Below are 27265 nucleotides of genomic sequence, written 5' to 3' on the forward strand. Positions count from 1 at the left end.
AAATTATGAGTGCTGTCAGCAGAGGGCAAAGTAGTATTACGTAGTTAGTATCAGCAATTTCTTATGCTGAAGTGTATGATGTGTTGCATACCTATTTACAAACAATTCCTTTAAATTTAATTTTTCGAACAATTTTTAACACAAATAAAGTGATTAAACAAATTGGTCACAAAAGTGAATTAATAGGGGTGAAGAACTTGCTATCTTAACGAAAAAAATGAATTAAATAACCATTTTTTTGAGCATGCTCTCGTATATGGAATTGTTATGTCATTTTCCGAACATGCACCGAACGTGTTAACTAAACTTTCTTTTAATTGATAAAATTCCGTCATTATACATGTAGGCATGTGTGTATGTACAAACATGTCCATGATAACATTTCAACTTACTCTCCGCTAATAATATAATCAAGAATAAAGATAATTTCTTTCATTAATGCTTTTACAGTCGATTGGTAACAGCAAGAAAAGTCAATTGACTTTCGCGAGTTGATGTGTGAATGAAAAGTGCGGATTTAGCTTTGATTTATTGTTTTGAATCACTTATTAATTCATTAATTAACGGGTTATTATGGCCAAAATTTACCCCAGTCTCGATTATTTGCGCGAAGTGCACAACAACAGCCCCCCCTCGAATTTAGAAACGAATTGTGGACAAATATTTTCAAAAACACCGGCAATTACGAAAGAGTTCTTGGACATTATTGAATTGAAAGACATCGCCCCTAAAAAAACTAACATCTGCGGATATGTGTTGAAAACCAGAAGGATATGGGGTAAGGAAATTTCTAAACGATTATTTTTGGAAAAAGCGAATCTGTTTTTGAAGAAAATCTCGCAAATTACAAAGCATAAAATTCTGGAAAACATATTACCAAAATATTAAGAAAAAAAATGATTTTTGGGATATTAAATTCTAAGTTTTCCCCCTTTTCCCATTTTCATTTCACCAGACACAATTTGTTGAATCAGATTTTTTAAATGTAATGGCTATTCGGTTCAGTATTTCGTAGTAATATAAAATAAATATTGTTACACATATAGTGTTTCAAGAAATGTAGTTAAGAAAAACTGCTAATAGTTATTTAGTGAAAATTTCAAACGATTAAGTATTTTTGGACAATAGATTTGTTTTTGAAAAAATTTCAACAATTACAAAACAAAATTCTCTAACAAGTATATCCAAATTCAACAAAAAACATCTTACAAAATCATACCCCAATAGCTCGTCGATAAAAAAATAAGGTTTTTAGACATTTTTTAGTTGAGATGCAATTTTGTTAGTTTATTAGTTTTTAAAATTTAGATGTTTTTTTATGACTAAGAAACGACCAATTTTACAATAAAACCATTACAAGTTATGGTTTCATTAAATTTTTTCTCATCGATTAACCTAGTCGAAAGATGACAACAAAAATATTTCATTAAAAGGTGAAACGTCATAAGCAACAGTGGCTAGGCATATATAGATCCCTCATGTTGATGTACTAGATGCTAAAATATTTTCAATATTAATACGTACAATTTTGTGTAAAGTTTCGAAAAAAGCAAGTATCTATCATAGAGGTGCGTTGTTTGGCCATCTGGGTGACAGCGGTCCTATCGATATTTTATTTATATTTATTGTAAGGTTAGTTTTCGCTAAAGGGATTTACGCACCAACACCTAAGATGGCGGCTACAAGGTTTTAAACTCTAGAATATGCTACTGACAGCTTCATCATTAGTGAGAGGCGCCAGTACGCCCGCTGATGAGATGATTTGACACGAAATCCGTGAAATCTGACTGAATTAGACATTCTCTTAAGTGAACCCGAAATAACTCAAAACATTAAAAATAAAATATATTTACGATTAAAAATTTAATAAACTATTGTAATCGTAAAAACTACAACTGTATTAGTTATCTATATATTATATTCCTATAAATTCACTCTGAAAGTTTGGATAAATAAATATTGGTGACATCGCGGTCGTCCAGATGGTTAAAGGTCATACTTCCATACTACGTAACCAACTTTACACTCAATTGTACGCATCGTTTTTAAAATATTCTAGCCCAACTATGGCTTACATCATTATAAGGTCGTCAGTCCTAAGACTGGCTGGACACGCATCCACACCCTTTCCTATCCTGAGATATTCTTCGCATTTACCCAAAACTAGAACATCCTACATCCTTAACTATTTGCGAACAGTAATCTAATCTAGGTCCACCTCTACCCCTCCTAACTACTGTTTCTGTCTCTAATATATCTCTGACTAGACCTTCATGCCTGAGAAGGTGTCCTACCAACCTATTTCGCCTATTTCTTATTGACTTCCATAGAGTCCTCTGTTCTCCTATTCTTTCTAATGCCTCTTCATTTATAACCTTTTTTACCCAAGTTATCCTCATCATCCGTCTATAACACCACATTTCGAAGGCTTCTAACCTTTTCCTTTCCGCCGCGCCCACTGTCCATGTTTCGCACCCGTACAGCGTCGCGCTCCAAACATACACCTTTAACAATCTTTTTCTTATTTCTAAATTAACCGTTCGTGAGCATAGAAGTGACTTCTTTTTATTAAAAAGGACTCGAGTCTGCGCTATCCTCTGCTTTATATCCGTTCTACTCCTTTCGTCCTGATTTATCTGACTTCCTAGATACCTAAAATCAGCCACTTCTTCTAATTTTTCGTCTCCTATCTTTATATTCGCTCTTTCCCTACATTTTCTTCCCTTGCATAGCACTATTTTTGTTTTACTATAGCTTACATTGTGAAAAAAAAAATAGCCAATGGCGTTTATAGAAAACTATCTGCTTTATTAAAATATATTGGCGTCGGTCGTTTAATTCTAAGTGTCACAAAACAATTAAAAACGCAAAGGAATGAATTTAATAAGAAACATGTGAATGAAATTTAAGTGTTTTGACCATTGGTAAAATTTCCTTTGACGATATTATCGTTGAATGACTATTATTATGTATGAAGATGGGTATTTACGTGAGTCAATAACACAGTGGTGTGATCGAAATGATGTTAAAGTTTATCGTCGGAAGTCAAAATACACATATTTATAACTTGTTTTTTCTAGTATAGCAATAGTTATTAATAACACATTCAATATAGTTTTTTTGTGTCTAGTTATTTTTCTTTGCTCGCATTTTTCTCGATTTTTGGAAAAAATGAATACCTCCATCCCCTATACTCTGATTAATGGGGGTATCTTTCTCTATTACTTCTTTTACTTAATGCTATCGATTTTTGCTCAATTTCCTGTGCAATTTTTCTAATTAGAAAGTAGGTAATCATGACTCTTCCACTTTTGCTAAAAAAGTGGTTTATTTTTTCAGAACACACTGTACATATGCGGGGAAATTGACTCCCTTATAACGTACAAACAAGCTTTTAGTACAAAACTATTGCAGAGTTAAATGAAAAATTATTTTATTATGAATTTCCTTTATTGAGCAACGTTGGATTTTGAATTACGATAAGATTCAATTCTAGCAATTTCACGTAGGTAATTTTTAAAAGCGTGAACAATATTATGTTTGTACTTCACATTGACGTAAACAATATAATAATTCCATTCAAAAAATTTGATAATATATCGTCTAATTTTAAAGTTATCTACATAAAGGTTAAACCTCGTATGATTTTTTCCGTCTTATAAATAATCATTAATTAATTTTTAATCGTGATTTTGTCCATGATGTCAAGAGGCGACATCTAATAGGCGTTAGAAACAGTAACACTGCTGATTTTCCCGCTTTTGTCTCGTTATTAACTAAACAGTTCAGTTGGTAGCAATGTTACATTTCTTTTCAAAATTTATGTGTTCCATTATAATTGGTATCAAAGAAAATTAAGAGACTAAGAAAAAGTAATGCAATTATTTGCTTCAAAACTTCAAAATAAAAGTAAGCCTCTATGTGCGACTTTCAATTGTTACCCACTCCATCCTCAAACAACCAATCAGGGCGGATTATTCTTTTGCAACAAAGAAAAAGGGTGCATTCAAATTTTAAACGATTGACAATGAAAGCTACCAATCACTATTCTCTCGAAGAAAAGTTGCGTTCAAATACATAGCAATAATGTACATACCTGTTACTGAAGCCTATTCTAATAAGTTGTAGCCAATATTAGACGTTGATATTATTGTTTTTCAATGAAACAGCTATTTTTAAGACGGAAACCAAGTAAATATATTGTTTCATTGTTATCATTTCTGTACCAGACTTGATAATAGGAACAAATTGGACAAATGTTTATGATGTTCTAATAAGAAAGTCAACAGATCGAAGAACAAATTTGTCTTGCATACTAGTAATAATAACATATACAACTTCCGATTTATTTTTTTTATGAGTAGAGTAGACGCATGAATTGTATTTGTAGTCTTATTAAAATGATAACCTTTGGTGCACTTGGATGTCTAGACGAATAATTTTTTTTCTGCGTTTAGAGATTAATAAACTATCGATTTGTTATCGATTTTCCACAGTATTCTATTTCTTTATCATAATTTTCTTTCGGCTCTTATTTAAAATCAGTATTTCTACTCAAATATTTATTAAATAACAATGTAACCACATGTTCCTATAGTAACGGATTTTTATAAACAAATGACGAAAATTTGGGGAAAAACAATAAAACTAAATAACTAGGCAATTATTATATTCAAATTATAAGTAAAATAATAAACCATTCGTTAACAATAGACAAGGTTTATTTCCAAGATTTTTTGATGAATATTCTTTAAATAGAAATCGAATTTTCTATTAATTTTAACAATATGGCCGTACGTCGCCATATTGTAAGTATTATAAAACGATTATTTAACCTCACTTATTTAACTAAACCTTTCGCAAACATTTAAATAATATTGCAGGATATATGTACGTCTGCCAAGTAGGTAATTAATTAGTTAACAAGCGGATTTATACTTATCAAGTCCTTTTGAATTGTTTATTAAAATAAATTTGCTCCCATGGTAACCGCTTTTATGACATCCTGTCTCCCTTCTTCACTTTTTCGATAAATAACTTATCAATGATTTTGTTTGGTTATAATTGAGCTATACAAGAACTTAATCAGAATGTTTATAAATATTTAAAAATGTATCTTTATATTTAGCGTTTTTGAATAAAATCGCAGCACGACAATCTTTGCTTATAATTTGCGCTTTAATTATCACGTAGGCGCCGTACGATAAATAACATTTTTGATAAAATAAAAAAAAAGATGATTTTCTTATGTTAATTACTATCTACTTATTATGTTTTACGGGTGCCAATTCAACTTTGCTAATTAAATATTAAAATTTACATAATTCCATTGTTTTGACTACTAAATAATTATGCTTAAATGTTAAATTAATTTATTTTATCAGTGCTTGCTAAACTTATTTTTCATTTCTAATTAGGATATTTATAACTACCTAATGAACGTGATGTCGAGCACCTTCGCCATATTTTATGAATTATTTGTTTAATTATTTAAGTGGCTTCTTTAATTGAATATAAATTCTAAATTAATTCAGACAGTTTGTAAGATGCAAAAGAGCGGCTTAGAATTAAAAGAAAATATTTTTTTAAGTAAGTATTTAGCAATATTGCTGCAAAAATGACAATCAAAGTTTCGAGAAACACATTTTTGATTTATTTGTTATTATACCTTTCAAATGACACCCCACATTATATATATTTTTTCAACTATGCCCTCTAAACTTTTTTCAATCGGTAATAAATAATTGGAAAGGGCAAGAGGGTTAATTATTCGATTACTATGCAACATTAAAAGGGTATTATGTATATATCTTTATATTATTTTAGGAATTAATTCCTAAAAATTTTTATTATTTTTTTTACAGTTTTATCCGGTCTGTTCCTTCTTTTTCTATCTAGTTTGACGGGTTCTATAGTGATGTGGTTCACGGGTACCTTTGATAGAGCAGTATTATCGGTGAGTAAAGGATTCGATTTAAAAACGAAAATATTCATTAAATAGTAATATTACAAATGAATTTGACCTGCATTCATTGATGTACAAATATTTAAATAAACTCATTTAATGTCACCTACTTTATTTTCCTAATAGATATTTAAGTAAATTGTACTGAAAACGTCATTGTTTTTTGTTGCAGAATTTTGTATTAAGTAATAATACTTTAGCTTACGAAAATTGGAAAATGCCGCCGGTGAGGCCCCTACTAAAAATACATTTGTTTAATTATACTAATGTGGACGCTTATGGAAATGGAATCGCAAATAAATTTAAGGTACAGGATGTAGGACCGTTCGTATACGAGTAAGTACTTTTTGCAGTTGTGTTTAAAATATAACAGATGACTTTTTGGAATATGCAAAAAAATCAGCATTGTCAGATGAATTTCTTTTTATAACCTACTTTTTTCGTTGATAATTGCTTATATTTCTTGGTGGAGAACAAGAACTCATTTGGAACAAAACCTAAATTATTTTAACTCGTTCTAAATTCTTTAGGCCTAAGGAAATTTCCTTAGGTCTGACAACGCTGGCGAAAAATCGAACGTGTTAGTGTACACCTCTCTTCCTCTTACTTACTGCTAGCAGAAAGAGAGAGAGAGGGTTCAACAGGTAGATTCGATTAGTCTGCCATTTGCTGAATGCATAGAATAGCAGTTATTTTAAAATTTATTGGAAACTAACCTGATGGTAGCAACTGACATAACACTAAGTAACACTTTTGTTTTTTTTAAAGGGAAACATTAGAAAAAGTGAACGTGCGTTTTCATCAAGATAGCACTGTTAGCTACCAAGAGAAAAGATCATACAAATTCAGGCCGGACCTGTCTTCGAGAAAGACAACCAGCATCCTAACCGTACCTAACCTTCCCATGCTCGTGAGTGCAAAAAGAACGAAGAAAGAAACAATTATTTCAAATCTAATCCTGTTATCTTTAGGGTGCAGTATCTGTCAACAGGTTTTCGTATTACATGGTCCGTTTGAGCCTAGCGACCGTATTCAATGGTATCGGTGTTAGACCGTTTATAAATCTGCCGGCCCATAAGTTTATTTGGGGCTACGAGGACATTTTGTACACCCTAGCAAAAACGGTAATGCCCCTTGAAGATGACGTGCCAGTGGGCAATTTTGGACTTATGATGGCTGTAAGTTAATTCAATAATAATTTAATTACAAGACACTTCGTTCGTGTTGCCTTTTCCCATCGTAATCTTGTGACCTTAAGAATTTAATTTTGTCAGATTATGTTTCAATTTAACCCAATTGCTCATCTTAATAACTGTTCCAGTCTTGGTACGGGTTTTGGTCTTCTATGTAAATTAATATAATTTAGAAAATACTACAAATGGCGCGGTAAACGCCATCTGTAGCACGATGCTACATTTTAGGATTACGTATGCTCCAACAAGGTCCACTTGTGTGGATATCTACTTTCCGAAAACGAATCCCGGCGTAGCCAACCTCAACGTGATAGGCACGTTAGCTTAATCGAATAAAATAATTCGAAGTGGTCTGTATTGATCCAAAAAGATCGAAATCGCGATCCGCGTCTGGCAGTTTCGACAGATTACAGACCACTTCGAATTATTTTATTTGATTAAGCTAACGTGCCTATCACGTTGAGGTTGGCTACGCCGGGATTCGTTTTCAGCAAGTAGATATCCCCACAATTGGACCTTGGTGGAGCATACGTAATCATAAAATGTAGCATCGTACTACAGATGGCGTTTACAGCGCCATTTGTCGTATTTTCTAAAACGCACCGTTAAGACAGCAGATAAAAGTTGGCCTGTGTTCTGTCGGAGCTGTCTGCGACGCGCAGATGATATCCAAAAAAATCGAAATCGCGATCCGCGTCTGGCAGTTTCGACAGAATACTGACCACTTCAAATTATTTTGAACATAATTCAGTTTGGTATTTTTTAAGCGCATCTTTGATAATGACGTAGCCAGCAAGGAATTTTTGGAAAGGTGGTACCTGTTTAAAAAAAAAAAAATCTTGCAACCAACTTTGTTTTAATAAGTAAACGATTTCTAATATACTTTTGTTATGTACATAAAAATGTTACAAATAATATTTTTTATCTGTGTAATTTCCTTTTTTCGACCTTGCGAAAAGGTTTTTGGGTTATCGTGAAACTAACTCAGTCATGAAATTATGATAAAAAGAAATGTTTTTTTTTTTTTATTTCAAATTTGATTTAGGATATTCGTTTCGAGTTACACAACGTTTGCGCGAATCGATTAAAGTAAATAGCAATAATAATAACAATTAACGGCTTCCTTGTCAGAACGATTTCAGTGATTTTAATTGATTATTTCGTTTTTCAGAGAAACGGTACCTCGAATGATATTATAACGGTTAATACAGGGGAGAATGGAATGTCAAAATTAAATTACGTAAACAGTTATAATGGACAAGGCTCATTGCCGCATTGGCACGGAAAAAGGTGTAATAAGTGAGTATGTCCGATATTACTAGATATATACAAAGAAGAACACAACAAGTCTATAAAGTGTCACTGTAGGACTTACATTAGTTACTTATCGAGTTAAAAATATTTCCTCATTCTGTTCTGATCCATTACGGTTGTAGCGGATATTCGCATTCGCATCCGCATCCGCAAGTGCGGACGATCCGCAGGAATTTTAATATCCCCACCCTCATCCGCATTCGCAACGTTGAATTGTATCAAATTCGTATCTTCATTCGCATCCGCAACGTTGAATTGTATCAAATCCGCACCTTCATTCGCATCCGCAACGTTAGTCTGTGTCAAATCCGCACCCTCATCTGCATCCGCAACTTTAAATTATATCAAATCCGTACCTTCATTCGCATCCGCAACGTTGAACTGTATCAAATCCGCACCCTCATCCGCATCCGCAACGTTAAACTATATTAAATCCGCACCTTCATTCGCATCCGCAACGTTAAAGTGTATCCAATCCGCATCCTCATCTATATCCACACATTCTGATGAGGATGAAATGTGATTGTACATCTTTCACTTTCTCGTTATCATCATAAGATCGTCAATCCTAAGACTGGTTAGACACGCACCTCCACTTATTCTTATCCTGAGCTAATCTTCGAATTTCCCTAAATCTAGAACATCCCACATCCTTAACTGTTTGCGAACAGTAATCTAATCTAGGTCTACCTCTACTCCTCCTAACTTCTGTTTCTGCTTCTAATATGTCTCTGACTATAGACCTTCATGCCTGAGAAGGTATCCGACCAAACTATCTCGCCTATTTCTTATTGCGTTCGTTTATCTATAACAATATCCATCATATAACTAAACAAAATATCCAATTTGGAAATTTCTCAGATATTTCAAAATGGACTGAGTTCTAGAAACGCATGAAAATAAAAGTATTAAACAACACCAATATTTCTACGAAGTATTTTCAGAAAAAAAACAAGTATCCGTATCTATATCTTCATCTCCATTCGCAAATCGAGATTGTATGCATCCGCTTTTTAACCTCATCCATGCACATCATCTAAAGCATGTCATGTACAACTAGGGTTGCTAGGTGTCCCGATTTGCGCGGGACGTCCCGATTTTCAGGGTTTGAGAACGCGTCCCGATTTGCACCTGATCTGTACGCTAAATGTCCCGATAAATCAATAAATTTATTAAAAACCCATTATTATTAGAATAATGAAAAATTACGCATTACCTATTTTTAAATTTCTACTAGTCCAACAAGTCTGACTATTATTATGTAGGTTGCGAAACGCAATAAATAAGTTGTATTTAAAAAACGTTGTTTTTTGTTTGTCCCGATCTACAACCCTAAATCCTAATTTGTTTTACCTTCTGCCCCGATTTAAAACAAATCGGACCTGGCAACACTATGTACAACGTACAACCCTACTGATTATATTCGATATATGAAATACATCTTAACGCTAACTCATATTCTAACTGATGCTGTATATTGATTCTAAATGATAGATCCTTAAATGATATGACCTATAAAAAGTTGAGTACCAAAGTGACACTCCCTCTCGTGTTAAAACGTTAGTATGAATATTTTGTACTAGTTTTTTTTTCTTATTGAAGAATTGAAGGATCAGACGGCAGTTTTTTCCCGCCTTACTCCGTGAGAAACAAGAGGCCGCTTTACATTTACAAAAAGGAAATGTGCAGAAGATTGCCGCTGATATACGACAAAGAAGTGAACGTTTTTAAGGGTAGAATTCCTGCATACAGGTGAGATTGATATACAATTGAATAATAATAGAGAAATACTAATTCAATAGGTATTATTACAATAAGAAATCGTTTAAAAATTAGGTATGAATAGTGAAACGCTGAAATATTCAATAGTTTGATACACTTATCATATTTGTTTATTTATATTTTTTTGTGTTCCAGATACGTATTACCTAAAGATATATTCGATCTTGACGCTGAAGAAAATAAATGCTTTTGCCAATCGAACGACGAATGTCCCCCGCGGGGTGTATTTAACGTATCCGCTTGTGCATTTGGTGAGTTATTCCATTATATTTTTAAATTTATTTAAAACCATTAAAAATTATAAACAAGTCACGTTGCACCTTTTTGTGAAAGTGAAACTTCTTTACGCACGGTAGGGTAAGCTCTTTTGATGCGAGTTGCTGTGTAACGAAATCGTGCAACGGATGTCCCCCCATCTACTCGCCCACGTAGTCGAGTTCGTAGCGGGGACCGCTTGAGCCGTGAGCGCGCTTCAACACAACGTTCGTTACAGGCAATTCCGGCATGTATAGTGTAAAATTTAAATTCAAAGTGTACAAATAATACCATTAAACCAATTCCTTAACCCCTATCCCGGTATGTTTGTGTGTTTGAGGAAGTTTCACTTCAGTAGCGTGTTGTATAATTACACCTTGTATTTTTTTTTTAATTAGCGTTATAATTGGTTGCAACACTACTATTGAACTTATCTTGTTTCAACTTCTAATGAAACAAACCTTGACGCTGTGTCGTTATATTGCTGATAAGGATTCGGGTAAATTACAAGAAATATTACTGTTATTTTTGACTTCTAATGCCACGAAAACGGGCTGCCGTTATTACATTAGTAGTACAAGTCAAAGGATTCTAGAACAAACTGTCCTCATCTCATTTTTCCACTTGTTCAAATTTTTCCAACTTTCTCTTACTTGATACATCTACGAATAAATACGTCAATCTCTTAGGACCCGATGGCCTTAATGGCGGCCTCATAAAGGGTCATGTTTTTCTTAAGGATATCTATGCAAGGTCCCAGGAGTCTTTCAAAAGCCTTTACGTCCAGGAAGGCAACTTTGACGTTATCGTATGCGGTGACGGAAGCGGCCCTAGGCTTCTTAGTGATAAGGGCCAACTCGCCAAAGTACTCGCCTTTCCCCAGCGTGGTCAGTTCAATTTCGATTCCGTTGTCGTTCACCATTGTCACTACCACGGTCCCGTCTTCGACAAAGTACATCCCGTCAGCTGTGTCGCCCTGCTGAATGATGCGCTCGTTGGGTTTGAAATATTTGGGCACAAGAGCGTCAGCCAGGTTCATCCGGTCGTACTGCGTAAGGTTTTGGAGCAGGGGCACCTCTTCCAGAAACGTCTCGTACATCTTCCTCTTGCGGTAGGCGGATCTGAGAACGATGTGACGAAATTCCTGACGGGACAACGCCCACAGGGTACCTTCCACCACAGCTTTGACAGTTGCAGCACGCGGCTGATTATACAACAGAGCCAGTTCGCCGAAGTAACCGCGATTATTGTAAGTGTGGACTAAGGAAGCCGCTTGGTTCGAACCGGAAGAGATGTACACGTTGTAGATGCCACTCTCGATGACGTAGAAATTATCCGCATCGTCCCCCTGCTCGATGATGACGTCTCCTGGAACCACCGACACCTCGAACATGGCGTTCACCACTCTTTCTATTTGGGTATCCTCCAGAGACGAGAACAGCAACAAATTTTTGATGTTCTCCCACAAGAAGTTCTTTTGTTGGTCGTTTTTCGGATAAAACGCGTCCTCGTAGTCTTCGTCGTCCTTTTCGGGATCGTACTGTTCTGCCGCCACACACTTTCGTCGTCCCGCGTCCGGCTGAAACGTTAGCGGATCCGGTATACTATGTCCCTCGCCCTCTTCTTCCATTGGCGTGATGTCATGGACGGACCGTTCTTCGCCCAGTATTAAACAGACTCGTCTCGCTTCTCTTAAACGTTGAAAATAATCGGCTGCATAACTGATCACGTCCGAAGGCTTGTCAATCATGTGAGACAGGGCGAAACAGTAAATGACGCTTTGAAAGTCTTCGGGCAGCTTCTGCTCGAATCCGTTCATTACGTACGAATATTAAAACTTTTACAAAAAAAGAGCTGTTGTTTTTGGAAGGTTTTCATGAGTTAAAAAAATTGTATATGTTGGTACAAAAACTGAAGTCAGTTGATGACATTTGACATTTCAAATCACTATGGCATCTTATACGATACACAAAATGACCGTAGTATTTCAGTTTAAAGTTCTCCATAGCAGGAATCCGACACAAAAAAGTCCATCTTTCGTTTCTGCTGTTGGTACAAGCATATATTTTCTCTCAGTACATCTATGGTGGGTCCCAAAACCCGTTCGAACTTGGCTTTCTCCAAGAAAAAGACCTCCGCGGCTTCCTCTTCGCTCGCATAAGCCGAGAAGCTTCTCGGCTTGTCTGTCACAAGGCAAACTTCGCCAAAACAATCTTCCACCGCGACCTTCCTGATGAGTTCTTCAAGACCGCAATTATTTATAAATGTCAAAACTACACTTCCGTTAATCACGAAGTAGACGCCGTCTGGTTTGTCAGATTCCTTGATGATCCTCTCCCCTGGCGAGTATGTACGGATGTCAAGTAATTCGGCAATTGTAGTTAAGATCCCAGGTGGTAAATTCGACAAGAGGAGCACTTTGTTGATCAGTTTCTCTCCGTATTTCCTTCGGAGGAACGAAAAGTTAACAGCGAAATGATGGTAAGTGGCGCGCTCCAAAGCCCATAATGTTCCATCGGTCATTGCCTGGATGGTAGAGTCCCAATTGGCTTCGTGAAGCAACGCCACTTGACCGAAACTTCTCGAATTTTGCAAGATTTCCGTTACCATCGGTTGGAATGTCTCCTCGTCCGTCTTGATAACGTAAAAGCTACCACTTCCAACAATGTAGAACTTGTCGATTTTCTCCCCCTCTTTGACTATAACCTCATCCGCACTTACTATTACTTCGTACATGGCGTTGATGAGGGCGTTTCTGGTGTTCTCGTCTAAAATACGAAATAGGAAAACGTTATTGACCGTTTTCTGAATGTAGTACAGTTGCTGGTCGTTCTTTGGGTATATTGGGGTCGCGTCGAAGAATGTTTCGTCCGGATTGTAGTATTCGCCGACCACCGAACTTCTTCGGAATTCTAACTGGGGCTCGTCGTCGTCGTAATAATCCTCCGAGTATAACGTGGACGGTTCTGGTATCTGAATGTCATACACAAGCCGCGTATGCCGGCTGTCTTGCATCTTTTGAAAAAAGTCGACAGAGTAGCCGATGTGATCAGTCGGATGATCCAAGAGGATGTTCAACGATAGCTCCATGAACATGTCCTTGAACTCCTCGTCCAGTTCTGCTTGCTCCTTTATTTGATCTTTACATTTATATCTCCTTGTGGGATCCATTTTCTTCCTTCAGAATTCAAAATGCCATAAACTGTCACGCTCAAAGGAAACGTTTTGAACTTCTATGATTTCCATAGAATGGAAAATCCAAAGGCCAAAAGAAGTATAGTGACGACGACTTCTGTGGGTTTGCCCAAATACGCATTTAATCATTAAACTTCATCATCATCATAAGGTCGTCAGTCCTAAGACTGGTTGGACACGCACCTCCACTCTTTCCTATCCTGAGCCAATCTTCGCATTTCCCTAAAACTAGAACAGCCCACATCCTTAACTATTTGCGAACAGTAATGTAATCTAGGTCTACCTCTACCCCTCCTAACTCCTGTTTCTGCCTCTAATATGTCTCTGACTAGACCTTCATGCCTAAGAAGGTATCCTACCAACCTATCTCACCTATTTTTTATTGACTTCCATAGAGTCCTCTGTTCTCCTATTCTTTCCAATACCTCTTCATTTCTAACCTTTTCTACCCACGTTATCCTCATCATCCGCCTATAACACCAAATTTCGAAAGCTTCTAACCGTTTCTTTTCCGCCGCGCCCACTGTCTATGTTTCGCACCCGTACAACGTCGTGCTCCAAACATACACCTTTAACAACCTTTTTCGGATTTCTAAATTAACCGTTCGCGAGCATAGAAGTGACTTCTTTTTATTAAACTAACTCAAAACAAAATAAAAATTACATAATAGTATAACATATAAGTACACGCGTAGAATAAAATGCGTGGATGTATATATATATATATAAATAAATTGACTCTGAACTAATTGTTAATGATATTTGTGGACTTTTTCAATCCTGCAATTATTCTGTGGATGACCCGTCCTTCGATTATCCATAAAACGCCATTGGTCACTGCTCTTACTGACGCTGGAATGGGACAGTTTTCTCTAACGAACATCTGCCCAAAATTGCCCTGATGTGAGTAAACATATAGAATTTCTTCTTGACAAGTGTCGCGACTGAGCGTAATAACATGGAAGATACCTGCGACACAAAGAGACGAAATTAGGGTGGAGGTATTGTCAAACTCTACATATGTTTCGTCAAAAAGTACCCCAACTTCACAAACAGAGTCGTCAGTACTCTATCCTCAATAAAAAAAAAATACGTCAAGCTAATGCTTTCAAATGGGTACCAACCCTGCTCTATCACGTAGATATTGTTTCGAGGATCGGCTTGATCAAACACAGTGTCGCCTGCTGACACGAAAATTGGATACATCATGTCAACTATGTCTTTTAAGATCACTTCGTCGACGGTAGAAAAACGAGGTATATTCCGGAGCATGTCCATGAGATACGAATATTCTTCCGTATTTTTTTGAGGACTTGCTGAAATTGTGACCTCGTCTTCCTCCTGTTCAATCTGTTGAAGTGGGGAAGTTGTATGGCTACTGTAGGTGCTGCTGCTACTACTACTGATGTTAGTTAAGGGGGTGAGAGACGTGTTCGATTCCATGGATCCGAGTATCATGAGGGGGCGCCTGTTCAACTGCAAGTGCGCGAAACTTTATCGAATAACAGTCTGTAACGTACGACTATTATTTAGGTACCTGTAAACGCTCAAAATACCCAGCTGCATATTCAATAATATCGTCCGGCCGATCGGTAAGATAGCTCTCTGCGAAGTTACTTATTACATCACCAAATTCCTTTGGGAGCGTGAAATAAGTCATCAATGAGTAGTTTGAAGAAATCAATCAACGTAAAATGAATGTCGTTCAAATAGTGTCGTACAAAAATGCCAGAATGTCATTTTTGACAGACGGTTGCTTCAAAAAGAATGCACTTTTTAGCATTAGAAGTAGAAGCGGAGGTTTAAAAAAAAAAGATCTTTATTTTAAGATCAATGTGAACGGATGTACAGTTTATGGCAAACTCTGTGAAGTTGGCTCTGCAATGTATCAAACTGTCACGATTTTGCTAACCTTCTTTAGCTGGAATGATTTAGATTCCGCCGCAGCATTCAAGGTCGTTTTCTTTTTAATGTTATACTTTTGAAGGTTAAGCCACGATTACTTTAAGTTGTCCTTACATTCCTACTCATTGTTGGTATTATACGTAAGGTGTCATCATCATCATCATAAGGTCATCAGTCCTAAGACTGGTTTGACACGTATCTCCACTCCTTCCTATCCTGAGCTAAACTTCGCATTTCCCTAAAACCAGAACAACCCACATCCTTAACTATTTGCGAACAGTAATCTAACCTAGGTCAACCTCTACCCCTCCTAACTCTCATTCCTGCCTCTAATATGTCTCTGACTAGACCTTCATGCCTGAGAAGGTGTCCTACCAACCTATCTCGCCTATTTTTAATTGACTTCCATAGAGTCCTCTGTTCTCCTATTCTTTCTAATACACGGTATCCTCATCATCATTCGCCTGTAACACCATACTTCGAACCTAAGGTGTAGGTGAATTTAAATTACTTTAAAAGGGGGGAAGGTTCAACATAGTTTCTTCTAGGGTCTAAGAAAAAACCGGGGGTCTGTTTTGCATAGTATAATAAAATAAAATAGCGAAAAAATATAAAAATCTTAACAAACATCTTCATAAATCTTCGTATTAAAAACAGACCGACTGATCGTCGTTAGTGGAATCGGAAGGTCTAGTTTTCAACTGATGACTCTTAAACACTTTGCCCAAAACGTCCGCTATAGAGCCAATGGTCCTTTCGAATGCGTCCACTTCCAAGTACGCGACTTCGACTTCGGTATTGTCGTCTGCATAAGCCGAAAACGACCTGGGCTTTTTCCAAAGGTACGCAGCTTCTCCGAAATAGTCGGGTTTTTCAAGTTCGTTGATGGTCACTTCGAGACCGCAATCGTTAATAATAGTAATTTTGACAATTCCTCTCACTACAAAATAGATAGCGGTCGAAGGATCGCCCACTTTGACTATAGTTTCGCCAGGGGCGTAGACCTTGTGGACGAGATTGTCAACCAAGCACATGCGATTGCTCACCGAGAGATCTTTGAAATAAGGCATGCAATTGATCAGTTCTTCGTCGAATTTCCTCTTGTAGAAGGCCGCTTTGGTGACCCTCCGTCGATACACGTACCGTTCGATGACCCACAGTTCTCCATCGGTCATTGCTTTCACGTTATAGGGATACTCTGTTCTGTGGCACAAGGCTTTTTCGCCAAAATAGCCATCCTGATCTAACACTGCCAGTAGCTTTGTCGGTTTTCCTTGGTCGCTGCTGTGAACGTAGTAGACACCTCTTCTGACGATGAAGAACTTATCGGCATCGTCACCCTGACGAATAATGTCATCTCCAGCGATCACATCCATTGGAAGCATGGCATCTACGACACAATTCATTTGGTTCATATCCAACAACGTGAACGGGAACGTGTCACAAACGGTGTTTACGATGTGGGCGCGTTCCTCGTCGGTCTTCTCGTGAAGGACTTTGTCGACGCCGAAGTCCTCTTGGGGATTGTAGTCGTCACTGAAGACACAGTTCCTTCGAAATTCCAATTGAGGCCCATCGATTTCGTCACCCTCGGGAACCTCCGTTACCTCTGTGCTGATCGTCGCGGCTTCTTGACAGATCCGGTAGCGTTCTCTGGCTTCTTGCAGAGCCTTGAAGTAGTTTAATGCGTAGGTGACCACGTCCTCGGGTCCCTCTAGCACGTGGCTAATTGTAAACTTCACCATCAACGGTTTGAAGTCGTCTTCGACAAATTCTGCATTATCGCACATGTATAATCGGATATGGGAAGGTTTTACGTTATTCAGGCAGACAAAAATGGATAATGTAAAAATGTCACAGTGACAAGTCTCAAGGCCATCTAATACGTTTATGAATTTTTCGACAAGTGTAGTGAAAAAGTGTCCATCAAACTACGTTAGATTAGGCTGGCGCCAAGGCATCATCAATTACAATTGGAAAAATGGAACACTTAAAACAACTTTTATTAATAAAAATACTTACAATTACAATATTTCATAAAAATCAAAAAACAAATTCACGTGTTGCCTTATAAATCGCACAGTGTTGTGCATCTCCGTCTTGGCCAAAATATAACTGACATAATAAGTCACCAAAACCCCGAACGGTATTATTGTTGCAATAATAAATCTAACCAGACTTATGGTAATTTCTTTCCATGAGCCCTGGGTTTTCACAGTGAAGAAAACTTGCATCATCATCACAGTCGAAAACAAGAGCAGCAGTGTGAAAACAAAACCGATTTCTATCTTACTTGCCTTCACAAGGACAAGGAAGCTACTAGTTAGTATTATAAAGGGCAAAACAATCTTCACGGCAATCAAAAAATTATTAATTGAGTTATCTCCCTCAGAATACGACAGTGTTCTGTATGTATTCATATCAAGTGTTTCAAAAAAGACCAGCGCACAAAGAGACATCTGTCTATTGTCAAGGACGTAATACTATCTAGGTGACACGACGGTCAACTGTACACTATGTCTGATCGGTATTAGGGAATATTTGAAAGGTAACATCTGCAGGCAGTGTAGAATGCACCTAATGATAGCGTTACAATGTAGGGAGTGTAAAAAGGATGCACAAAAAGTACCCTAGTTAACGAGTCGTTAATGACTGAAGACAGTTGCCAGTTGGGCAGCTGCGTTATAGCAAGCGTCAAGTGATGAAATACTCGTGACCTTCGTAACAGCTGATACATAGACAGGTCAATTGCACGTGTAGCAACTACCTTAGTTAACGAGCCGTTAATGACTGAAAACAGTTGCCAGTTTGGCAGCTGCGTTATAGCAAGCGTCAAGTAATAAAATACTCGTGACCTTCGTAACAGCTGATACATAGACAGGCCAATTGCACGTGTAGCAACTACCTTAGTTAACGAGCCGTTAATGACTGAAAACAGTTGCCAGTTTGGCAACTGCGTTATAGCAAGCGTTAAGTGATAAAATACTCGTGACCTTCGTAACAGCTGATACATAGACAGGTCAATTGCACGTGTAGCAGCTACCCTAGTTAACGAGCCGTTAATGACTGAAAACAGTTGCAAGTTTGGCAGCTGCGTTATAGCAAGCGTCAAATGATGAAATACTCGTGACCTTCGTAACAGTTGATACACTGGCAGGTCAATTGTACGTGTAGTAGCTACTGTCGTTAACGAGCCATTAATCATTGAAAATAGTTGCTAATTTGGCAGCTGCATTATCGCAAGCGTCAAGTGATGAAACACTCGTGACCTTCGTAACAGCTGATACACAGACAAGCCAATTGCACGTGTAGTAGCTTGTACTCCGTAGCTACTATTCAATATCAAACAAAAAACGCGTCATTATTGCCGAAGCAGTTGGGGCTTTCGGAAGGTCATTATCCTCAAGTTTATGTATATCACTGAGTGGCGCGAGATGACCCTTTCTGTTTCCTTTTCATGTAGGTACATACTTTCTTCTCCCTTAATTTTTCTGAAGTACTGATCAAACATAGTGTACCTATATTTAGGACTTTGTAAGGATACAAAAATAAAAATCTTTCGCGCATTCTCCCGATGAGAGACCATATTTACCGTAACATTATTATCGTCGTATGGGATATTCCACATAACTTCTGATTGTTCACTTACTACCAGTTCACTGATAGTCCAAATGATTACAAAACCAATAAACAACAACATGGCGATGGGTGGCATGCTCCCATTTAACAGAACATAAATCGGCATTGGAGCATACACTAGACTTGATAAGCGATAGCAAATTGTTTTCGGGGATCGAAGAATAAATATAATTGCATAGACTTGAAAAATAATTACAATAATTAGAGAGAAATGGGACGAAGGTGATTGATGTATATTTACGCAAGCTGAACCATGAAATAAATTGGCCAGCGGTTATCACATCGTACCATTTCCATTGAAAAGCAATGTCCGTGGTAAAATTGTTAAGTAGGGTTAGCACCAGGACCAACAGGAAATTTTTTCTGTATTTCATCAGAAAATCAAACCACGAAGAAGTAACAGCACCATTTTTAGTGCGTTTATCCAGATATATGATAGCAATACAGAACAAACTGAAGTACAGTAGTCTAAAATAAGATAAATATAAAATAATTTATGATAACTGCGTTTGAATTAAATTTTTTTGAAATTTGTTACTTTATTTGAAGTAGAACATCAAGCAAAAACTACTGCATAGATCGTGCGCTAGAGAGGGAGGGAGTTTCTACTCCCGCCTCACCGTAAAGTAAGTCACAGCTAAGAATTATTTCGAATTTAGTCGCGGGGGTGCGCTACCTACTGGTCAAATAAATAAGTAAATATAAAATCTTACTGATAATATAAATTGTAATCAGGATCTGCTGGAGGCAGGTAAAGTATGACGCAAATGAAAAGTCCCAAAATTATCCAAACGTGAGCCAATGCCGTCTTTTTACGAGCTCTGTTGTACGAAGAACAAATGATTCCAATGACGACGGGAATTAAATATTTCCTATTAAAAAACGTCAAAATCTGCAATATAATTTAAATGGTAAAGAAATATGAAGGTGTTGTACACAACAATCTTTTCGATTGCGTACCAGCATTTCTGTTCCAAATCCAAAAAACACCGCCATCGCTATTGTGTCTTTTACTTTACATTTGAAGATGCCTTTACATAATCGTTTTAAAGATGCTCTTCTAATGTAAACAAGGAACCAAGTAAATGACGGAAAAAATATATACAGGATGTAGTCATATTTACTACCGAAAACTGGAAAAACATTTTACTTATAAAATAAATATCTATATTTCGGACGATCAAAATTATCGGTGAGAATGAACGTATCGGGCACACGTGTGCGTGAATGGCTTATCGATTCGCCGACTAGCCGCGGGCCCGTGTGTGTCGTACCTGCGTTCTGGGAAAGCAGTTAAACAGTTCAAAGAAAAAATAAACTATCCGGATGTTTCCAGAAGATTCCAGAAAGTAAACAAAAAGTATTAAAAGGAAGAGACGATCGCCGAGAAGAGAAGAAATAAATTGACCGTTGCAGAAGTGAATCCAGAAATAAATTGACAGTGAAATAAGTAGCGCTGTGAATAGTGATATATCAACAGTAGTGTAAATAAATAGAATAATTGATAACCTAAATTTAGTAATAATTTAATAGTGTTGTAAGTTCTTTAATAATTAGTGTAAATAAATAGTTTTTGTTCTTATCATTCTTAGATGTTAATTTTGTTAAACCCACGAACATTACAGTATAATGGTACAGAGAAAGAGATGCTACAACTCCTATCTGACATCTCTTTTCTATGTTTACGATATGACTATGCCAATTTTGAACGTCCCAACTATATTTTATTTTTCTTATTTACTCACCGTGATACAGTAAAAAAAGAAACATATTAACCATTACATAAGCGGTAACTGTGTTTCTTTTCTTTTTGCTGGTCTGATCGCTGTAAACATTATCACTCATTGGTAGCCAAGTTAACAAATTGATTAGCCAGCCAACTGCAGCCACCATAACGAAAACGGTACGATACCAATAAGAGTAACTGTCGTAATATCGAATCGCATTCATTACATTATCAATATATTCTAAAGCAACATCAATCTGAAAGACAATAAACTATTTGTAAGTTTTTGGCATGCTAGGGAAATCAGTAGAGTTATACAGGTAAGGAATAACGTTCATCGGAAAATCGTCCTAAGCTAATCGGCCTCTCAAAATCTTTTGACACCATCGTGTGTCTAATAGTGGAGGTACGAAATTAGTGATGAACAAAGTTGGTCTTGGTATTGATTTTGCGAAAATGCAATATAGATAGAATAATGTGTGTTTAGAAAAATTATTAAAATAAAAAACTAAATTTCAGATTAAATAAGCATGACCAAGAGTTAACACGCTATACCAAGACTAAATCAGGAAGACCAAGACCAATATCAAAACTTGGACAATCTTGGTCATCATCATAAGGCCATCAGTCCTAAGACTGGTTGAACACGTACCTTCACTCTTTCCTATCCTGAGCTAAACTTCGCATTTCCTTAAAACTAGAACAGCCCACATCCTTAACTATTTGCGAACAGTAATCTAATCTAGGTCTACCTCTACCCCTCCTAACTCCTGTTTCTGCCTCTAATATGTCTCTGACTAGACCTTCATGCCTGAGAAGGTGTCCTACCAACCTATCTCGCCTATTTTTTATTGACTTCCATAGAGTCCTCTGTTCTCCTATTCTTTCCAATACCTCTTCATTTCTAACCTTTTCTACCCACGATATCCTCATCATCCGCCTATAACACCACATTTCGAACGCTTCTAACCTTTTCTTTTCCGCCGCGCCCACTGTCCATGTTTCGCACCCGTACAACGCCGTGCTCCAAACATACACCTTTAACAACCTTTTTCGAATTTCTAATTTAACCGTTCGCGAGCATAGAAGTGACTTCTTTTTATTAAAGGCGACACGACCCTGCGCTATCCTCTGCTTTATATCCCTACTACTCCTTCCATCCTCACTTATCTGACTTCCTAGGTATCTAAAATCAGCCACTTCTTCTAATTTTTCGTCTCCTATCTTTATATTCGCTCTTTCCCTACTTTTTCTTCCCTTGCATATCAGTATTTTAGTTTTACTTTTATTTATTTTCATACAGTACTGATCTGTCAGTACCGCTTCCATTTTATTTAAAGCTATCTCTAGGTCCTCCTTGCTAGATGCTAATACTGCTATATCATCTGCAAATCTAAGCATACTAATCTTTTGCCCCTGTCTATCTATCCCTACAGTTGTACTGTCTTTAATGATGTTGATGGCGTCTTCGATGTATAGATTAAAAATCTTGGTATACTTCATTTATTATCTCTAGCGATGTGCCTCTTTCAATGTATTGGATGCGCGCTGGCAAAATCGTTGGTAGAGAGAAAAAAGCTCATTATATTCCCGACTGTTGTTGATTAAACATACTTTTTCATACAGTACCTTCCAAAAGTTTTGTTCAATCATGAATAGTAGTGCGAGTCGAAAACAAGCGTTTAAGCCTTTAACGTGTCTTCAAATATAAATAAACATCTCGTTGATATTTTCAGTAGTAATTGGTACCAATAACAGCACATTTGACAATTGTAATGGTTAAAATTGTCAATTTTTCCGTGTAGTACTGTACGGATTATACGCTCCTCACCCGTTAAGAGTTTGGCCGAGAGTTGTCTCCTTTCTTTTCTGGCCTAGTGCTGTTCTTTTCTACTTTGCGCCGGTCAAACTGAAGGTCACATCGCTACAGAAAGTAAACGAAGTATATTGCTCTTTCTTTGCTCATCACTAATACGCAATGAGTGTTAAGCAGAGAGAATCAATAGCAAATATCTATTATATATTATTTCTTACTGATTTAGTAAATCTTGTGGTATAAAAAAGGTCTATCATAGCTCGTTTCCATTCATCAATCTTATTTTGCATTAAAAATTTGTTTTCTGCCACAAATAATACAGCAGGGTTGTTTATTAGTTTGTCTTGTTTTGCGTAAAACACATCGGTCAATTGTAGAGCGTTTGCAATCAACATGTGACCGGCAACGCGTGAAGAAATGTTCAAAACGTTCAATGGAATCGATCCCTGCAAAACATTTAAATGTATGCTCGCATTTTTACGGTGTCTCAGGATATTAAACATAAATACCAGGATGGTTTACTTTCTCGACTAATTTTTATTTATGATCCTGTAAGTGCTGTATGAAAATCGATTTGGTTTTTCGCGTTATAGGAGGCTAATTTAATATTTTTTCAAAGTTCGCTCAAGAATTTTAAAAAATCCTTTTTTTTTGATGTCATGTTTTCTTCTTATGGTTGATAGCAAAATTGTAGTATGCGATATTGATAAAATGTACAAAATCGAAAAAAAAAAAAATTAGACAAGACCTAATCAATAGTACCAACGAATTTCTGGGAAAAGCAATTCCAATTAATGCTGAAATTAACGGGGGGATGTCAATAGATTTTAAGTTTTTGGGTTCGGTTTTGTCGACGGAAATTCCCGCACCCCATGCTAAAAATGGGACCTCTATCTCTCCTTTCGATCCACCACCGTGCGATCGCTTACTGTACTCATCAACTGTAATTCCATGGTCCGATGTAAATATAAATGCAGTTTTGTCGTCGTTGAAGTACGATTTTATAGTTTTTACCAGTTCTTGTACTTCTTCGTCGAGAACCATCAGATTTTTTCGAAAATACCTGAAGAAGCTAATATAGAAGTTATAACATCTTAAACGTAAATAAAGTGAATGTTTCGATAGGGTTTTTAATAATGGAAGTAGTTGTCGGGATTACAACGCCATTATAATGCTGAAACTGCGCCATTTGGTAAGATACAAGACAATTTTCAAGAAACGGCAATGGCCAAGTGGTATCGTCCGTCGGCTGCCGTGCAAATAGTCGCGAGCTCCATGCTCAACCGATACTTCAGCCTTTTTTTTTAATTTTTATGTTTATTAATCTTTTACTAATTTCTTTTTTTACATTATAAATGTATTAACGAATGAATTCTTTCTTTTATTGCTTAGGATCAGAAGGTTACGGTTAATAAAAAGACAATAAGAACGAATTAATTAGACTCGAAAATTTTGTATTATTTTCCGAATTACTTTTGAGATTGGACATTGTCTTACCGAGAATGGTGGGAAAATGAGTGTGCCAATAGGTCTGTTCCTTCAACGTACACAAATATTATTTGACCTTTGGCTGAACGCGGCACCAGGCCTTTCCTTATAAAATTCCGGGCTTTATTGAAAACCGCCCTTTCCACATATATCGGTATTCTTGGATGGACACTGTGATCTATTTTCCGATCGAATCCAACATAAATCATATTCGAATAGTATTCTAATAATAACGTCAGATAATTATTTATTAATTTTTTTTTATATGTTCTTAACGACTCACGTTTATGAAAATATCTGAAACAAGCCGCACTCCCGAAATAAAACGTCATATTGGCCAGACGAAGGACCGTATCAAAATCGTACAGATTATATTTCCATCGCGAAAAAATCGAGCTCGGGTCTTCGTTGAATCCGGCCAAGAGGGCCGTATGCTGGGGTCTCGATTCGGTGGGGGGTTGAACATGAGACAAACCCCAACTGCTTTCGTTCTCTTTAATCGAACTATGGCATTAAGAAAGTTTGATTTGAAATAAGGTCTTACTAATCTTTTAATCTTTTAGTTTTACTTTAATCTGGCTCAAGATTTGTTTATAGACAGATGTTTTAGTATCATTTTTATGTTCTCCTTTTTATGTGCATGGCCTTTTTATTTGTCCAACGTAATCTTTGGGACAATTATTACATGGAATTTTATAAATTATATACATTTTATCTGAGGTACTAGATTTATTTTTATGTTTAGAGAAAGATAAAACAAATATTATTCATAGAATTGCATGTAACAAGTCATATTTGAATGAGGACCAATGATAATCAATCCATTCTTACAGATATAGATAAACCTATTGTTTTAGAAAATACCACAAATGGCGCGGTAAACGCCATCTGTAGTACGATGCTACATTTTAGGATTACGTATGCTCCAACAAGGTCAACTTATGTGGATATCTACTTGCTGAAGCGAATCCCGGCGTAGCTAACCTCAACGTGGTAGGCACGTTACCATAATCGAATAAAATAATTCGAAGTGGTCTGTATTCCGTCGAAACTGCCAGACGCGGATGGCGATTCCGATCTTTTTGGATCTCATCAGCGCGGCACAGTTAGCTCCGACAGAACACAGACCAACTTTTACCTGCTGTCTTGACAGCGCGTTTTAGAAAATACCAGAAATGACGCGGTAAACGCCATCTGTAGTACGATGCTACATTTTAGGATTACGTATGCTCGTATGTAGCATCGTACTACAGATGGCGTTTACCGCGCCATTTGTAGTATTTTCTAAAACGCACTGTTAAGACAGCAGGTAAAAATTGGTCTGACTTCTGTGGGAGCTTCCTGCGATGCGCTGATAAGATAAAAAAAGATCGAAATCGCAATCCGCGTCTGGCAGCTTCGACAGAACACAGACCACTTCGAATTTTTTTAAATCTATTGTGTTGAAGCAATACATTTATGACAAGAATTTTGTCTACGACTTACTGAAGAAAGGGGGTCACTGTTGAAAAGTTTTTCGTGTAGAATGCGGCAGCACTTAGCCCATCGGCCAGTATAAAAACGATTCTATTAGCCGGAGGCTTGACCCCTTTCACTTTAAAATGATTCGAAGTGTGCACGAGAGGTGTGGAAAAATAAATATCCAACGTGCATAGCAGTAGGAGAAGGTGAACTGTCAAAGACAGGATCACAAGGAATATACATTTTCGCCCTACAATAAATAATTAATAATGAAAATAATATGTTATCGATATGATAACAACAATTGCACACGATTTAAGTTAGAACAAAAATATCCTACCGTTTTGTGAACCGAATTCCATCGAAATTCCTTTCAATTTATTTTTTAATAAAAGTAGAAATTAACCTAGCACTTCAAGGGAATAAAACCTTGGAAATGTCAAATAAATTTTGTTTCTATTCTAGGTTGATATTTCATAGGTGGTGCAATTCGTGTAACTAGCAAAAGTCTAAGCGTATTTGTCGCATTTTCATAAAATAAATTACAAATTAAACGTCCAACCACCTCCCCGCGTTTACTCCACTGACGGTAACGCCGAAAGGATTACGAATTTTTAAAGATCCCTTACTACAAAGAAACTTTTAATAATCTCTTTTCAAAGTTCGAAATGAATTATTCGTGACTTTTCTTTTAAACACAATTTTGAATTTCTTCCTTTTGTTTGTTACAGGTGCCCCCTTTTTTATTTCTTTGCCGCATTTTTACAACGCAGATCCAGTGCTGATGAAAAATATAGAAGGGCTGCAACCCGACCCGGAAAAACACGATTCCTTCCTTAATCTGCACAAATTGGGCTTTCCGATGGTTGGTGTAAGTCGATTTCAATTGAACGTGTTGGTTAGGAAACCGTTTGGAATATCACATATGGACATGTTCCCTGAAGAAATGTATTTACCAGTAGCCTGGATAGAAATGGTACTTTTTATTTTTAATTGCTTGATGTTGGGCACATATTCACTACTACAAGACAGCTTTGCGTCAAATCGAAATGTTAAAGGTGTATATTAAACATCATGGTACGACGACAAAGTTGAATTTCTTATTTCGGTCATCATCACCACAAGGTCGTCAGTCCTGAGACTGGTTGGACACGTACCTTCACTCTTTTCTATCCTGAGCTAATCTTTGCATTTCCTTAAAACTACAACATTCTATATCTTCTACTATTTGTGAACAGTAATCTAATCTAGGTCTACATCCAGTCGTCTTCTATCCTAAATAAATGAAATCCTATAACATTGTTAGTTACTTAATAGTGGATTAATATGCAATATTAGGTTGTTCGGAAAGTCATTTCGTTTTTTTTTTGTGGAAATGAAAGAAAGGTTTCGTATAATAAACAAATACTTTATTAAATTATATATTGACCGTTCTGGTCCAACACCTTTTGCCATCTTTCTGGTAGTAGCATAATTCCACGCTCATAAAATTTTTGGTCTTTGCTGGCAAAAAACTGATCGAGGAG

General features: G+C 36.7%; 7 protein-coding genes across 10 annotated transcripts in view; 1 reads left to right on the forward strand and 6 right to left on the reverse strand.

Annotated features, from left to right (window-relative positions):
* LOC108738928 (protein Malvolio) overlaps positions 1 to 27265 on the reverse strand; it is an 87858-nt gene that overhangs the window by 3845 nt on the left and 56748 nt on the right. The window lies entirely within an intron of this gene.
* Positions 316 to 27265, forward strand: part of LOC108738930 (scavenger receptor class B member 1-like) — a 30771-nt gene continuing 3821 nt past the window's right edge. The window contains exons 1-9 of the mRNA XM_018472551.2: positions 316 to 778; positions 5865 to 5956; positions 6138 to 6301; positions 6734 to 6875; positions 6937 to 7143; positions 8330 to 8457; positions 10075 to 10224; positions 10390 to 10505; positions 26471 to 26715. Coding sequence (XP_018328053.1) covers positions 574 to 778; positions 5865 to 5956; positions 6138 to 6301; positions 6734 to 6875; positions 6937 to 7143; positions 8330 to 8457; positions 10075 to 10224; positions 10390 to 10505; positions 26471 to 26715 — 1449 coding nt within the window. The 5' untranslated portion in view covers positions 316 to 573. The remainder of the gene's footprint in view (positions 779 to 5864; positions 5957 to 6137; positions 6302 to 6733; positions 6876 to 6936; positions 7144 to 8329; positions 8458 to 10074; positions 10225 to 10389; positions 10506 to 26470; positions 26716 to 27265) is intronic.
* Positions 10972 to 12343, reverse strand: LOC108738934 (cAMP-dependent protein kinase type II regulatory subunit-like). The gene has a single exon (XM_018472556.1). It carries the CDS (start codon positions 12326 to 12328, stop codon positions 11195 to 11197), a length of 1134 nt encoding a protein of 377 aa, XP_018328058.1. The 5' UTR covers positions 12329 to 12343; the 3' UTR covers positions 10972 to 11194.
* LOC112904596 (cAMP-dependent protein kinase type II regulatory subunit-like) lies at positions 12475 to 13876 on the reverse strand. The gene has a single exon (XM_025974983.1). It carries the CDS (start codon positions 13678 to 13680, stop codon positions 12502 to 12504), a length of 1179 nt encoding a protein of 392 aa, XP_025830768.1. The 5' UTR covers positions 13681 to 13876; the 3' UTR covers positions 12475 to 12501.
* Positions 14332 to 15813, reverse strand: LOC108738938 (cAMP-dependent protein kinase type II regulatory subunit-like). 2 transcript variants are annotated; one of them, XM_018472561.1, is made up of 3 exons: positions 15242 to 15813; positions 14829 to 15180; positions 14332 to 14673 (listed from the first exon to the last, which is right to left on the reverse strand). In XM_018472561.1, the coding sequence occupies exons 1-3, from the start codon at positions 15362 to 15364 to the stop codon at positions 14450 to 14452; spliced, it is 699 nt and encodes a 232-aa protein (XP_018328063.1). In that variant the 5' UTR covers positions 15365 to 15813; the 3' UTR covers positions 14332 to 14449. The 2 variants fall into 2 exon arrangements, with proteins under 2 accessions (XP_018328063.1, XP_018328064.1); XM_018472562.1 differs by having other exon boundaries at positions 14829 to 15196.
* Positions 16061 to 17577, reverse strand: LOC108738932 (cAMP-dependent protein kinase type II regulatory subunit-like). Its single transcript, XM_018472555.1, has one exon. It carries the CDS (start codon positions 17397 to 17399, stop codon positions 16257 to 16259), a length of 1143 nt encoding a protein of 380 aa, XP_018328057.1. The 5' UTR covers positions 17400 to 17577; the 3' UTR covers positions 16061 to 16256.
* On the reverse strand, positions 17595 to 26462 carry LOC108738924 (GPI ethanolamine phosphate transferase 1-like). 3 transcript variants are annotated; one of them, XM_018472542.1, is made up of 12 exons: positions 26080 to 26462; positions 25764 to 25989; positions 24562 to 24782; positions 24288 to 24501; positions 23553 to 23862; positions 23009 to 23236; positions 20994 to 21231; positions 20209 to 20381; positions 19962 to 20140; positions 19490 to 19716; positions 19154 to 19428; positions 17595 to 18068 (listed from the first exon to the last, which is right to left on the reverse strand). In XM_018472542.1, exons 1-12 carry the CDS (start codon positions 26099 to 26101, stop codon positions 17634 to 17636), a joined length of 2748 nt encoding a protein of 915 aa, XP_018328044.1. In that variant the 5' UTR covers positions 26102 to 26462; the 3' UTR covers positions 17595 to 17633. The 3 variants fall into 3 exon arrangements, with proteins under 3 accessions (XP_018328044.1, XP_018328043.1, XP_018328042.1); XM_018472541.1 differs by having other exon boundaries at positions 23553 to 23853; positions 24288 to 24782; XM_018472540.1 differs by having other exon boundaries at positions 24288 to 24782.

Source organism: Agrilus planipennis, unplaced genomic scaffold (assembly GCF_000699045.2).
Source record: "Agrilus planipennis isolate EAB-ADULT unplaced genomic scaffold, Apla_2.0 scaffold118, whole genome shotgun sequence".
NCBI classification, from domain to species: domain Eukaryota; kingdom Metazoa; phylum Arthropoda; class Insecta; order Coleoptera; family Buprestidae; genus Agrilus; species Agrilus planipennis.